Source organism: Corythoichthys intestinalis, chromosome 12 (genome assembly GCF_030265065.1).
Source record: "Corythoichthys intestinalis isolate RoL2023-P3 chromosome 12, ASM3026506v1, whole genome shotgun sequence".
In the NCBI taxonomy this organism is placed as follows: Eukaryota; Metazoa; Chordata; class Actinopteri; order Syngnathiformes; family Syngnathidae; genus Corythoichthys; species Corythoichthys intestinalis.
The window spans coordinates 14,591,182-14,604,612 of record NC_080406.1 but is presented as its reverse complement, the minus strand read 5'-3'; the positions used below and the strand labels follow the sequence as shown (position 1 = coordinate 14,604,612).

Genomic DNA, 13,431 nt, shown 5'->3' with positions numbered 1-13,431 from the left:
TCCCCCCCAGGCATGTCCTTATATCTACACATTTCCATTATTGCATTATTCTCTTTTCCACTCTTTCACCCAATTCCCCTACCCAGGAGGTTCACACTTCTGATGAATCAGACTGTGACGACGACCTTGACCCAAAGACTGGCATGGAGGTATTTGGAGAATAATTTAAAAATGCATTAAAACCATATATCCCCTAATATTATTTATTAGGGAAACAAATCTGGAGTAGGTTATTTTCACAAGTAAAATGTTTGTTTTGATGTCTGTTTTCCAGCTTCTCAACCCAAACTTCATCCAGGAAGGTAAGAAAATGGCTCATGAAATAAAAAATATAATAAATAGTGCTGCAACTGTTAATCGATTAACTCAAGTAATTCGATTAGAAAAAAAGATTCGAATTAAATTTTGCTGCTTCGAGTATCCATTTAAATTAAAGTGGCGTTGTAATGGTTTGTTTTGAAAGTTTGAATTTAGTTTGATTTTGGGTCGATACACTGCCCTCTAGTGACACCAGTTAATATGACAATTCATTTCACATGGCTGGATCCATGTTAAGACCAACATAAGCTAAGTTTTTGTTTGAGCTAATGTTTTTTTTTTAATGCATTCATAATTTTCAAGTATATTTAGACATTTTTTGTGGGAATATGTATTTGAACCATTTGTTAAGAGCATTGTTAAAAAAATAAAATAAAGTTAGCATTTTATAGCATTTTAGCTAGCGGACTTTTGTTATGAAAGTTAGCCAGTTGATCTTTTGTTGTACTTTTTGTACTGCTCATTTATTACATTTTTTTTTTTAAATTTGTTTGAGGCTACGCTACGGTATTTTAATTCATTTTTAAATACATTTATTGCTCTTGTGAAATGAAAATGCATTTTATAGCATTTTAGCTAGGGGACTTTTGCTTTGTAAGTTAGCCAATTCTTTTGTTGTACTTGTTGTACTCCTCATTTATTTTTTTTATTCCGTTTGAGGCTCAGCTCAAGTATTTTAATTTTTTTATGTTCCTTATCTGATTATTTGAACGAACTAGTTCATTGAGTAATCGACTACTAAAATAATTGATAGCTGCAGCCCTAATAATAAAGGAAAATATAGCTGTAAAGGTCAGAAGAAATGGTGACCATGTCAACAATGAAAATGACAACAATTTTACATAGAGAAAACTTTTTTTTTTTTGCTTAATTCTTAGTTTTACCATTTTATAGTTTTTCCGTCCAAAAAATATTCATCAGGGAACACCCACTTTTTTCCCTGTTTTTCTGGTTGTGATGTCACAACCAGAATTGATCTAATAAATGCTATCTAGAACATGTTGACATAATTAGTGAATGGTCATATGGAGGGCTGCAGCCATCGATTATTTTAGTAGTCGATTAATTGATGAACTATTTAGTTCAAATAATCGAGTAATCGGATAAGGAACATAAAAAATACCTCATCTGAGCCTTAAATGGTATTTAAAAAAAAAAAAAAAATCATAAAAAGAGGATCTATGTACAACAAAAGAACAGTTGGTTAACTTACAGAGCAAAAGTCCGCTAGCTTAAATGCTATAAATGCCATCTTTGTTTTTTTTTTTTTTTTTTTTTTTACAATGCTGTTAACAAATGGTTCAGACACATATTCCCACAAAAAATGGCTGAATATACTGTACCTATAAACTACGAATGCATTTAAAAAAAAAAAAAAAAAACATTATGTTGGTCTTAACAGGGAGCAGATGGATTCAACCGTGTGAAATGAGGTAGACTAGAGGGCCGTGTATCCACCCACATCAATAAAACTAAATGCAAGCACTTTCAAAACAAACCATTACAGCACCACTTTAATTAAACGAATACTCGAAGCAGCAAAATTTGATTTGAATATTTTTTTCTCATCGAATGCTCGCGTTAATCGATTAATCGTTGCAGCACTAGTCATATGGTAAAAACAGAATAGAAAGCCTATGGATAGCATGCTAGCAGACTGCTCATTCTGGTTGTGACAGCAACTTCTGGAGATTTATTAGTGGGCTGGGCAAAGGCAGCTAAACAAGGAAGGCTTACTAGGATCTACCTTCATTCTGTCACTTTTTGTGGTAGATTTGTGCCAAAAATATGGTCTTCTATCATTTTAAAGTCACTTGCTATAGTCTTTCAGATATGTCAAGATTGTGGTAGTTATTCGTGAGGAAAAAATTCACTAATGGCTAGTTTGGCTGATATGCAACCTAGTTGTTTTTTTAGTAATAAGTTTTTTATTTTTTTTCTAGTCTGTTACAACGTTGAATTGTCTTACTGTTGAGGTCGACGAGCATACCTGTTCCCAAACAGTTCAACGCGGTTGAGTAAAGCTCAAACAGCTTCCATACTGCCCTGCAACTATTTTACATATACTACTAGACATATTCCTGTATTTTTAACAGGCATCTCCAGGTGATTGTTCATGTAAAAGTACATATAAAGCAAGCAAACCATAACTTTTCGTTTATTGAGCCATCGTGTGTTTAGTGGTTTATTGTGTGGACACACTGTGTTAAAGGCTTGTTTCTCAACATTAACACAAGTCTTTATCTGGATGAACTCCTGTGCCTAGTTGCTCCAGAGTTCCTGGTACCACTCTCAGACATAGTGTGTGCCTTCGGGGAGACTGTTGTCCTCTGTTGCAAAGTTTGTGGACGACCCAAACCCACTTTCACCCTTAAGGGACCTGACCAGAACCCGGTGACCAGCAACAGCCGTTTCACCATTGACATCAGGTTCCGTCAAAGCTTCAGTCTTTGGAGTTTTCTCCTTTCACATGTGCTCTTTACTCATTCAGATTTCATCCACAGGGATACGGGCGACATCTTGTTGAAGATCTGTAACCTAATGCCGCAGGACACCGGCATCTACACCTGTGTCGCTGTCAATGAGCATGGCTCTGCCTCCTCATCCGCCTCAATTAAAGTACAAGGTAATGTACATTGGTTAAAGCTATGTGGGCACCAGTGGCAAAAAGTTTTGGAACTCCGAGCAAAGCATGATTTATTACTTGGTGACAATACCCTTGTTAGAAAGCAGAGCAATCAGACATTTCATGTAGTAGCTTAGTAGGTTGACAGACACATCAGGAGTATTTTTTTTTTTGTTCACTTTGTTGATCATCTCCAAATCCTGGAGGTGTTTATATTACTTGGAAGTGGTATAAGTACAATATGGCTGTCAATCACTCTAGGCTGGGGCTCCTTTTAGGACATCCCCTCGTGGTAATACATGATAATTACAAAGGTTTAAGATTGGTCGAAAACGGGGGCTGGCAACCTTCGGCTCTGGATCAACATGCGGCTCTTTGATCAGTTTTTAAAAATAGGAGTATTTGATTAAGATTTATTGTGGAGCTTACGAGATTTAAATTTTTAGCTTCCCTTTAGTAAGAGGACAGTGTTATTTTTGGCAGCCCTTTTAATCTTAGTCTTTTTTGGATGAAAATAATTATTACCGTATTTTTTGGACTATAGGTCGCACCTTAGTATTAAGTCGCACCAGCCATGAAATGTCCAATGAAGAGGAAAAAAACATATATAAGTCGCACCGGAGTTTAAGTCGCATTTTTGGGGAAAATTTACTTGATAAAATCCAACACATAGAACAGATATGTCATCTTGAAAGGCAATTTCGTCGGCCTCATCTCAGACGGTGATGATCGGGAGTACAGAGAACATACTCAGGGTTTTGTGGACTGGTGCCAGCAGAACCGCCTCCAGATCAACGCGGAGAAATCCAAGGAGCTGTTGGTGGATTTCGGCAGGCGCCGGCACTCTCCACCTGCACCAGTGAATATCCAGGGAATGGATATTGAGAGAGGCTCAACTTACAAGTACCTGGGTGTTCATCTGAACAATAAACTGGTCTGGAGTGACAACATCGACGCTCTCTATAGGGAGGGTCAAAGCAGACTCTTCCTACTTAGGAGGCTGAGGTCTTTTGGCGTTCAGGGGCCACTCCTCAGGAACTTTTATGACTCGGTGGTTGCATCGGTCATATTCCAGGGAGTGGTCTCCTGGGCAGGCGCCATCTCAGCCCGGGACAAAAAGAGGCTGGACAAATTGGACAAAACTGGACAAAATCTGTTCTGGGCTGCTCCCTGGACTCAGTGGACTCAGTGGGGGACAGGAGGATGATGGCAAAGCTGTCATCAATGCTACACAACCCGTCCCACCCCCTCCGGGGCACCCTTACAGCACTCCACAGTTCCTTTAGTAATAGACTTATACACCCTCGCAGTGCAAAGGAGAGATTCCGCCGCTCCTTCCTGCCTGCCGCGATCAGGCTGTTGAATAAGAACACTAGATAGTCTCTCCTAACTGCCGGTCATTGGTGCAATTGTGCCGTTCAGCACTTTTGATTATACTGTGCAATATCTACCATTCCACTACTGTATTTTTTATTGCTTCGAATTCTGTACTTTATATTATGCACTGCTGCACTGCCACCTATTTTTTTCCCTCTGTACTATGTACAGACTATTAATGTGTTTTCGAATGTTGACTGCTAATGTTATACGTTAACGGCCACATCATGCTGTCCTCTGAGCTACCTATATCTTTGCTGCTGTAACACCAATAATTTCCCCATGGTGGGATCAGTAAAGGTCTTATCTTATCTTATCTTAAAATAAAAATACAATAGAGAACAACATGCTGAATAACTGTAAAGTATAATAATGTTACATGATGCATGAACAACGAAATGCGAATATACTGTCCTCACCAGGATGCTAAGGCTCGGTCCTGGCTATACAGCGAACTAAACTCCCAAATGACGATGCTGGACGTACGTATAATTTGCTGACCATATTTTGGCCGTCGTTATGACACCATCATTTGAAGAGTGAAACTAAAAATAGAAATAATACAAATCCATTTCGTCCTCGATACCAAACAGGTTCGCATCAATGTAAATAAATGATAATTAGCTGCTATTAAAGCAATGACACAAATGGTTAGCATGCGTTCGATAGCATTAGCACATCGTTCAAACAACCACAGAACTGGCTCTAACTCTCCGATCGCGGGTGGAAAACACACAACAACAACAGAAAAGATGCTACACGCTGGCGTTGCCTCTGTAGGTTCGCAGCCGTGTTTCTCTCTCTCTCTATCAGTGTCACTCCAAAACACCAAAATTACATGTGAAATGATATAATAATGTGTAAAAAAAACAAAAAAATCCAAGAGTTTATGAAGACACTCATTGAGTCACCGCGCTAAGTTTCTTCGTACCAGGTTCTTCTTCCTGTCTTCGACGGGGGCGGACGTGTTTCACCTCTTCTGCTGCGCTCTGCTATCTTTCTCAGTCTACTTTGTCAGCTTTTTTTGTATTTTTTTCTCTGTGAACCAGCTGCTGCTGGCTCTCAACTTGAAATATGGATTTGATTAGTTGGTCTCTCAGCGCTATGTACAAGATTTTTTCTACAAAACACGGCGCTCTAGGAGAGCCGTCCTGCCCGGGGGGGACCTTTGCGGCGGGCTACGTGCGGGATTCATGGAACCACTGGCAGCCCTCCTTCTCTGTCCGATCCGTGGAAGACTTCGAGGATGTTTGACTGATTGGCATGATGGTCGCGGAGGTCCTCTTGTTTGGCTTGGCAGGTGTCCTACTGTACCGAAAAGTTTCCAAGACTGCAGCTTTCAGGGAAATTGGCCAATTGACTACTGATCTAACGGCGCTATTCAAGGTTAAGGGAATAGGTACCGTTCTCGCACACACCATATAATTGTTTGCATTAGTCTAACATATTCATTTAACTATAGTTTAAGCAGACTTCACTCAGTGGCCTTGACACAGTAAAGTTAATCACCTTATCGGGGCTCCTGAGGGGGAAATGGAAAAATGGTACCCTTTCTCGTTGGCACCGTCTAACTGTTTGCGTTACTCGAACACACATAATATAATTAATCAGGGAATAGTATCATTTCTCATATTTACTGTAGGACTGTAGTACTCTAACACACCTAATGTAAAATAAATAGCACACCATAGTTTAAAGAAACAGAATAGATACACAACGCCATCTTATCACAGAAGCCCAACGTGTGCGTCACGAGCAAGATTGATGCACCAACTCTGGCAATCAGTTCTCCCGACAACGAACAAGGACAAAGACCAGCGCGCTTTGTTCTAAAACAAGTAGCGCCAGCCCGGATAACAAAGTTGATAGCGGGCGCTTGGGACGTCAAGACCAGCGTCGGTCGCTGTGGTAACCATTTCCCATCCGCGCACGAACCAAAACCGCCCAAGACCGGCCACAGAGGGATGGTCCCGAAACAACACGCCAGTCACACCTTCGGCCCGGCCCTCCTACACCACGGACTTAAAGAACACTGGACACTGAGATAACAGATTTGCTGTTCAGAAACATTTTTTATGTAGCCTTGCTTTGGATTCAGCATTATTCCCTCCGTCGTCTGTTTTTGCCTTGTTTTTGACCATTGTCAATGAATAAATTGTCAACCTGTTTTCGGTGAGTCTTCTTCAAACTTTTGAAACATGGAGTCAGTACAAAGGGTTAAAATAAGAAGAGAACGCGCGGAATTTCTGCCCGCGTGCGGCTTGGCCGGGGGGGCGAATTCCAACAAAGGCTACTGAGGACCGGCTGGAAGCTCGGATTGGAACCTTATTCACGGTCCAGCCCAGGAATGGCAGGAGAAAGGAGGATTCCATCAGAAACCAGCTGATGGAGCTGTCTCGTCGGACCATTAATGTTGGTAGGGACCTGGGAGACCTGCAATCCGGACTACGCCTTGATGATTTATTCAAGGCTTCGGAGGACAGGCTGAAAGCCCAGATTGGAACATTTGTCCGTATGGAGAACATTGTGTTCCAACTGGCGGAATTGTCGAAACAAACTGCGATTGTTGGGAGAGACTTGCGAGAACTGAGGTCTGCCCGTCGCCTTGATGTGCGCAACTGACTGAAGACAACTGCATTTTTTTGCACATTCTAAATTCTGAATTGGCTTAATTTCGATTTAAAATCTCCCTACCTGACCCCCTCTAGCTAGTGCTTAAAATGCCAGATACCAAAGCAGTGCTTCAGAGTGAATTCACGTGTCGCATTCCTTGCTCTGGAGGCCCATAATGTATTGCTGATGAAATTGGTTAGCAACATGGCTAACCACTACCGCTAACATTGATGAGGTATTCTTTTGGTCCCCATGTAGGTATTCCAGCTGCCCCTGGAAGACCAGTAGCTCAGGAGGCCAGCAGTACATCTGTGATGCTCCACTGGCCGCCGCCGACTTCTTCTACTCACTGTTCAGTCAGCAGCTACATGGTGGAGTACCGCCAAGAAGGTGGGTGCTTTTTGACTTTTAAAATTTAAGGATGTAGACATTCTGAAGCTAACCTCGCATCATTTTGCCAGACTCACTGCTCTGGCAACAGGTGTCCAGCAGTATGGAGGAGTGCCTTCAGATCGACACCCTCATCCCCGGCGGCCACTACCAGTTCAGAGTCCGAGCTTCCAACCGCTGGGGACTTGGCCCTCCATCAGAGCCTTCCAATATGGTGTCACTGTCCAGCAGTAGTACGAAAGAACACACACGCACACACAAAAAACAAGAAGTTGACTCTAAGAAATTGTCATGTAATGAATCTTGATCAAACTGTTTGGTGTGCCTTTAAAAAACAACTAAGATACGCAAATGTACTGACAATTAAAATTTCAGTTACACATGCCATGAATTTAATTAGACAAAAAACTAAAGTCTACAGTAATATAACATCTGGTATTCCCCGTACAGTAATTGCTCAGCTAGTTTTTCCAAAGCAAAGTTGCTCACGCTCACAAGTAACGCACAGGCTAATGACAATATTAGCTTATGTCAGCCATTCCCTGTGGAAAAACTATGACTAAGACTAGGGAAAAACGGTAATGAGCTTCTTTTATGTGGCACAGTCGCTAATCCAGGGGTCCCCAAACTACGGCCCACGGGCCAAATATGGCCCGCCTCCACATTTGGGCCGGCCCGGTGAACAATTTTTTTTTTTTTTTTTTTTTCAATAGTGTTATTTATTTCCTGGCTTTTTTCTGTGAGGAACCCATAGAGGGTTATTTGGTTTTTATCTACAGGTATTTAATTAACGGTGTTATTATACTATATTATATTATATTATATTTTGGGCTGTCAAACAATTAAATTTTTTAATCTAGTTAATCAGAGCTTAAAAATTAATTAATCCTAATTATCGCAATTCAAACCATCTATAAAATATGCCATATTTTTCTGTAAATTATTGTTGGAATGGAACGATAAGACACAAGACGTATATACATTCAACATACTGTACATAATTACTGTATTTGTTTATTATAACAATAAATCAAAAAGATGGCATTAACATTATTAACATTCTGTTAAAGCGATCCATGGATAGAAAGACTTGTAGTTCTTAAAAGATAAATGTTAGTACAAGTAATAGAAATTTTATATTAAAACCCCTCTTAATGTTTTCGTTTTAGTAAAATTTATAAAATTTTCAAACAAAAAATAAACTAGAAGCTCGCCATTGTTGATGTCAATAATTACACAATGCTTATGGTGCTGAAACCCAAAAAATCAGTCGCACCCAAGCGCCAGCAGAGGGTGACAAAACATCAAAAAACACAAGTAACAAATGGACATGACACTGTGCTGTCATTTTAATCTGTTTGAGCGGGGCATGTGGGTTTAATACATCAAATATTTTAACGTGATTTATTTAAAAAATTAATTACCGCCCGTTAACTCGATAATTTTGACAGCCCTACATATTATATTATATTATATTATTTTTATTTTATTTACTTTTGTTCCGTGAAGAATTCAGAAAGGGTTATTTGATTGTGGCTTTCTGAAAAACAATAAATTTTTACATTTAGGCACTCCTGCAATCGTCACACTTTTTCTGTTACTGACCCGGCCCCTCATCAGAGAAGGAAAAAGTTATGTGGCCCTCACAGGAAAAAGTCTGGGGACCCTTGCTATAATCCGTACATCATGGCCGGCCTCACAACTGATTTTTAGGATAACAAGGGGCATTTGGCTCCATGGAGCAATAAGCCTCAACTACTGATGAACTACCACAAAGTTTGCTGCTGAGGGTAGGGCCAATGTTCCATAGAGCCTAATGTGCCTTGGTAACATCAACTTTCATTCTAGCGGAAGGACCTTTGTCACATAAAAAACCTAATGCATTCCTCCAACCATCTCAGCCATTTTTTTCACTTCTTTGTCACACTCACCATTGCTCTGGACTGTTGATCCTTCTTCTGCCTGTAGGCTCATTCCTCCTTGTCCTTATGCACATATAACTTGATTTACATGGGATAATTTTTATCCCTCTCATTTTCGAAGCATGCCGCCATCTTTTCTAAATGTTCCTCCTACTGCTCCCTGATCACAATGTCATCTGTGAATATCATGGTTCATGATTATTCCTTTAATCTATATACTTTTTTGGATTGTGTAGACTCTGCTCATGACGGAACAGGAATCCAATGGAAAGAAAATTTTGAGTCAACATTCTCTGAGATTTGTGAGATTGGAAGGTATAATATGCATGTAATACTCAATAAACATTATTGCTAACATTTCTGTTAAAAAGTGGATTATTATGTGAAATATATTCTTTTCAATGTTTCCTTCAGGGGACGTTTCTCGGTCGTGCGAAAATGTCTCAACAAGGTCACAAAGAAAGAGGTAGGACTTCGTTTCAACCACTGGTCACAATTTAAACATACACCTGCAACATGCAATATAGTATAGATATAGACGTCTGTGTGTGTGTTCTTGTTTTAGGCTAGTTTCTTACTGCACTCTTAACGCACAATTCCAATTTTTTTGTCATATCTGTTTTTTGGGGGGGGGCGTGCTTGTTCAGACTGCCTTTGTCCTTTGAGCCTGTTCAAGTACCACGCATCCGCACTAATTTGCAGTCCGAGATGCACTGTGCAAACTGACCCGCATGCGCAGGAGCATCACAACAAATGATGGCTCAGTGTTATTCTAAGGTGACACTCTAAAAAGATTGCCTCTTCGTAAGACTGTACACTACAAAGCCAGCCCGTCTGATCAGACCATAGGATATGGTTCCAGTAATCCATGTGCTTTGTTGACATGTCTTCAGCAAACTGTTTGCAGGCTTTCTTGTGTACCGTCTTCAGAAGAGGCTTCCTCCTGGGATGACAGCCATGCATACCAGTTTGATGTAGAGTGCGGCGTATGTTCTGAGCACTAACAGGCTGACCCCCCACCTCTTCAACATCTGCAGCAATGCTGACAGCACTCCTGTAATGAGTCACATGACATTTTGGAGGAAAAATGACAAGCAATTTCTTTTCCGTTAGGGGCTTCGTACTATCTAAATACAACTACGACTCAAAATATGTGAGAATTACCTCTCAATGTCTCCTGACCAATCCTGCCACTCCTCCTTGGTTTGGATTGGTGAGGCAGTCCCCACAGCAGTAACACCATGCATTTTTTTCTTACATTTTTACATTTACATTTGACATTCCTTATGTACAGTACATCAATGCAAATCAATGTAATGCTGTATCGCTCCCTTTGCCACATGTCAGCTGTTTGAACTGCTCCCCTCTGGGAGACGCTATAGGTGTTTAAAAGCAAGAACAAACAGACTGAGGAACAACTTCTCTGCTAAAGCCATCTCCGCCCTGAACACTCATATGTAACACCACATCACCCAATGTCCAATATTCGTTTACATGCAATATACTATGTGCAATACTTACTATATACACTCACCGGCCACTTTATTAGGTACACCTGTCCAACTGCTCGTTAACACTTAATTTCTAATCAGCCAATAACATGGCGACAACTCAGTAGGCATGGTTTAAGACAATCTCCTGCAGTTCAAACCGAGCATCAGTATGGGGAAAAAAGGTGATTTGAGTGACTTTGAACGTGGCATGGTTGTTGGTGCCAGAAGGGCTGGTCTGAGTATTTCAGAAACTGCTGATCTACTGGGATTTTCACGCACAACCATGTCTAGGGTTTACAGAGAATGGTCCGAAAAAGAAAAAATATCCAGTGAGCAGCAGTTCTGTGGGCGGAAATGCCTTGTTGATGCCAGAGTTCAGAGTAGAATGGCCAGACTGGTTCGAGCTGATAGAAAGGCAACAGTGACTCAAATAACCACCCATTACAACCAAGGGAGGCTGAAGAGCATCTCTGAATGCACAGTATGTCGAACTTTGAGGCAGATGGGCTACAGCAGCAGAAGACCACGCCGGGTGCCACTCCTTTCAGCTAAGAACAGGAAACTGAGGCTACAATTTGCACAAACTCATCGAAATTGGACAATAGAAGATTGGAAAAATGTTGCCTGGTCTGATGAGTCTCGATTTCTGCTGCGGATGGAAGGGTCAAAATTTGGCGTCAACAACATGAAACCATGGATCCATCCTGCCTTGTATCAACGGTTTAGGCTGGTGGTGGTGGTGGTGTAATGGTGTGGGTTTTCTTGGCACTCTTTGGGCCCCTTGGTACCAATTGAGCATCGTTGGAAAGCCACAGCCTACCTGATTATTGTTGCTGACCATGTCCATCCCTTTATGACCACAATGTACCCAACTTCTAATAGCTACTTTCAGCAGGATAATGCGCCATATCATTAAGCTGGAATCATCTCAGACTGGTTTCTTGAACATGACAATGAGTTCAATGTAGTCAAATGGCCTCCACAGTCACCAGATCTCAATCCAGTAGAGCATCTTTGGGATGTGGTGGAACGTGAGATTCTCATCATGGATGTGCAGCCGACACATCTGCACCAACTGTGTGATGCCATCATGTCAATATGGACCAAACTTTCTTAGGAATGCTTCCAGCACCTTGTTGAATCTATGCCACGAAGAATTGAGGCAGTTCTGAAGGCAAAAGGGGGTCCAACCCGTTGCAAGCATGGTGTACCTAATAAAGTGGACGGTGAGTGTACAATATTCAATGCCTCACTGTCAACTGCTGCTACTTCACTTCAGTTATTTGCACTGCCTGAACATAGGACCACCTCATACACATTTTATATTTATTTAGGTTTTATACTTTTTTTCTTGCAAGTCACCTTTGAGATTTTTACTTGTCCTGCACTGTAAAGGGAGATGCTCCACAATTTCATTGTACAACTGTATAATGACAATAAAGTGCTATTCTATTCTATTCTATTCTAATTCTATTCTAATTCTATTCTATTCAGGTGGCAGTGAAGTTCGTGAACAAGAAAATGCAAAAGAAGGAACAGGCAGCTCATGAAGCCGATATTCTCCAACATGTGCAAAACCACCAGCTGGTGTCACTATTGGACACCTATGAGTCCCCGACGTCACTGATGCTTGTCCTGGAGTTGTAAGTGACCACTTTATACATGAAAATAACACTATCTATCTTGTAAATAAATGTTTCTGAATATGGTAGGAAACCCAGATGTTCTAAAACACCTGTAACTGAATCGCCACCAGTCCAGAATGAGCTGGAATAGGCCCCCATGACCTTAAAAAGAACAAGAAACACAGGAAACAGATGGACTGATAAGCTGAATTCCTAACAATATATGTATGTTGTTGTCAGGCTTGAGGATGGTCGTCTCCTTGATTACTTGGTTGCCCACGATGAGTTGATGGAGGAGAAGGTGGCCTTCTTCATCCGAGAGACACTAGAAGCACTGCAGCACCTTCACACCTGCCGAGTAGCACACCTGGACTTGAAGGTGATAAGGCACTTTATTTGTTCAGCCAGGTTATGTCCGTTTGAACCAGTGTTGTTTTTAGCAGCCATTTTAATTTTTGTCATAGTCTTTTGGTCGAAATTACTTATTAGTCTTAGTCATATTTTAGTCATTTCAAAATGTTGTCGTCTTTGTCTAGTTTTAGTTGATGAAATCTTATGCAAATTTCGTCTAATTTTAGTCGGCAGTTACTCAAAATGTTTTCGTCTGTAAAATTCAATGTTTTAGCCCAACTTTGTGATGACAATACACTCCCAGCAAGAAAAGAAGTGCATTATTTTCAATTAAACCAGAGACTTCACTATCAGTTGACGGGACACAGGGCTCGGATCCGTAGGGGGCCTATTTTCAAAAACTTAAAATTCAAACATTTTCAAGACCAAAGCCGCAAGGGACCTAAAACCAAAACAAGCACATCCCTTTGGCATGTATGAGTCTCCATGAGCAGCGACATAAAAAAATTCAAAGTCGTTCCCTAATAAAATCCCAATTTTTTTTTAAGTATAACAAAACTTAAAATGGCTATAAAATTCTCAAATTTTACGCTAGATGCACAAAAATCACCAAATGCAGAGATAATCACCTATATTTCCAATAGTAATATTTGACGTTATTTGCTCAAAATAGAAACTCAATTTTTAAAGTTTTCAACAGCTAATAAATCACTCAA

At 40.5% G+C, this 13,431-nt stretch overlaps 1 protein-coding gene across 1 annotated transcript in view; it reads left to right on the top strand.

Moving 5' to 3' along the window:
* The window catches only part of kalrna (kalirin RhoGEF kinase a), a 288,022-nt gene that overhangs the window by 264,811 nt on the left and 9,780 nt on the right, over positions 1 to 13,431 (top strand). The window contains exons 58-67 of the mRNA XM_057853377.1: positions 87 to 149; positions 275 to 302; positions 2,585 to 2,747; positions 2,823 to 2,944; positions 7,193 to 7,324; positions 7,396 to 7,557; positions 9,483 to 9,561; positions 9,661 to 9,712; positions 12,234 to 12,382; positions 12,605 to 12,743. Of these exons, the coding sequence (XP_057709360.1) occupies positions 87 to 149; positions 275 to 302; positions 2,585 to 2,747; positions 2,823 to 2,944; positions 7,193 to 7,324; positions 7,396 to 7,557; positions 9,483 to 9,561; positions 9,661 to 9,712; positions 12,234 to 12,382; positions 12,605 to 12,743 (1,089 nt within the window). The remainder of the gene's footprint in view (positions 1 to 86; positions 150 to 274; positions 303 to 2,584; positions 2,748 to 2,822; positions 2,945 to 7,192; positions 7,325 to 7,395; positions 7,558 to 9,482; positions 9,562 to 9,660; positions 9,713 to 12,233; positions 12,383 to 12,604; positions 12,744 to 13,431) is intronic.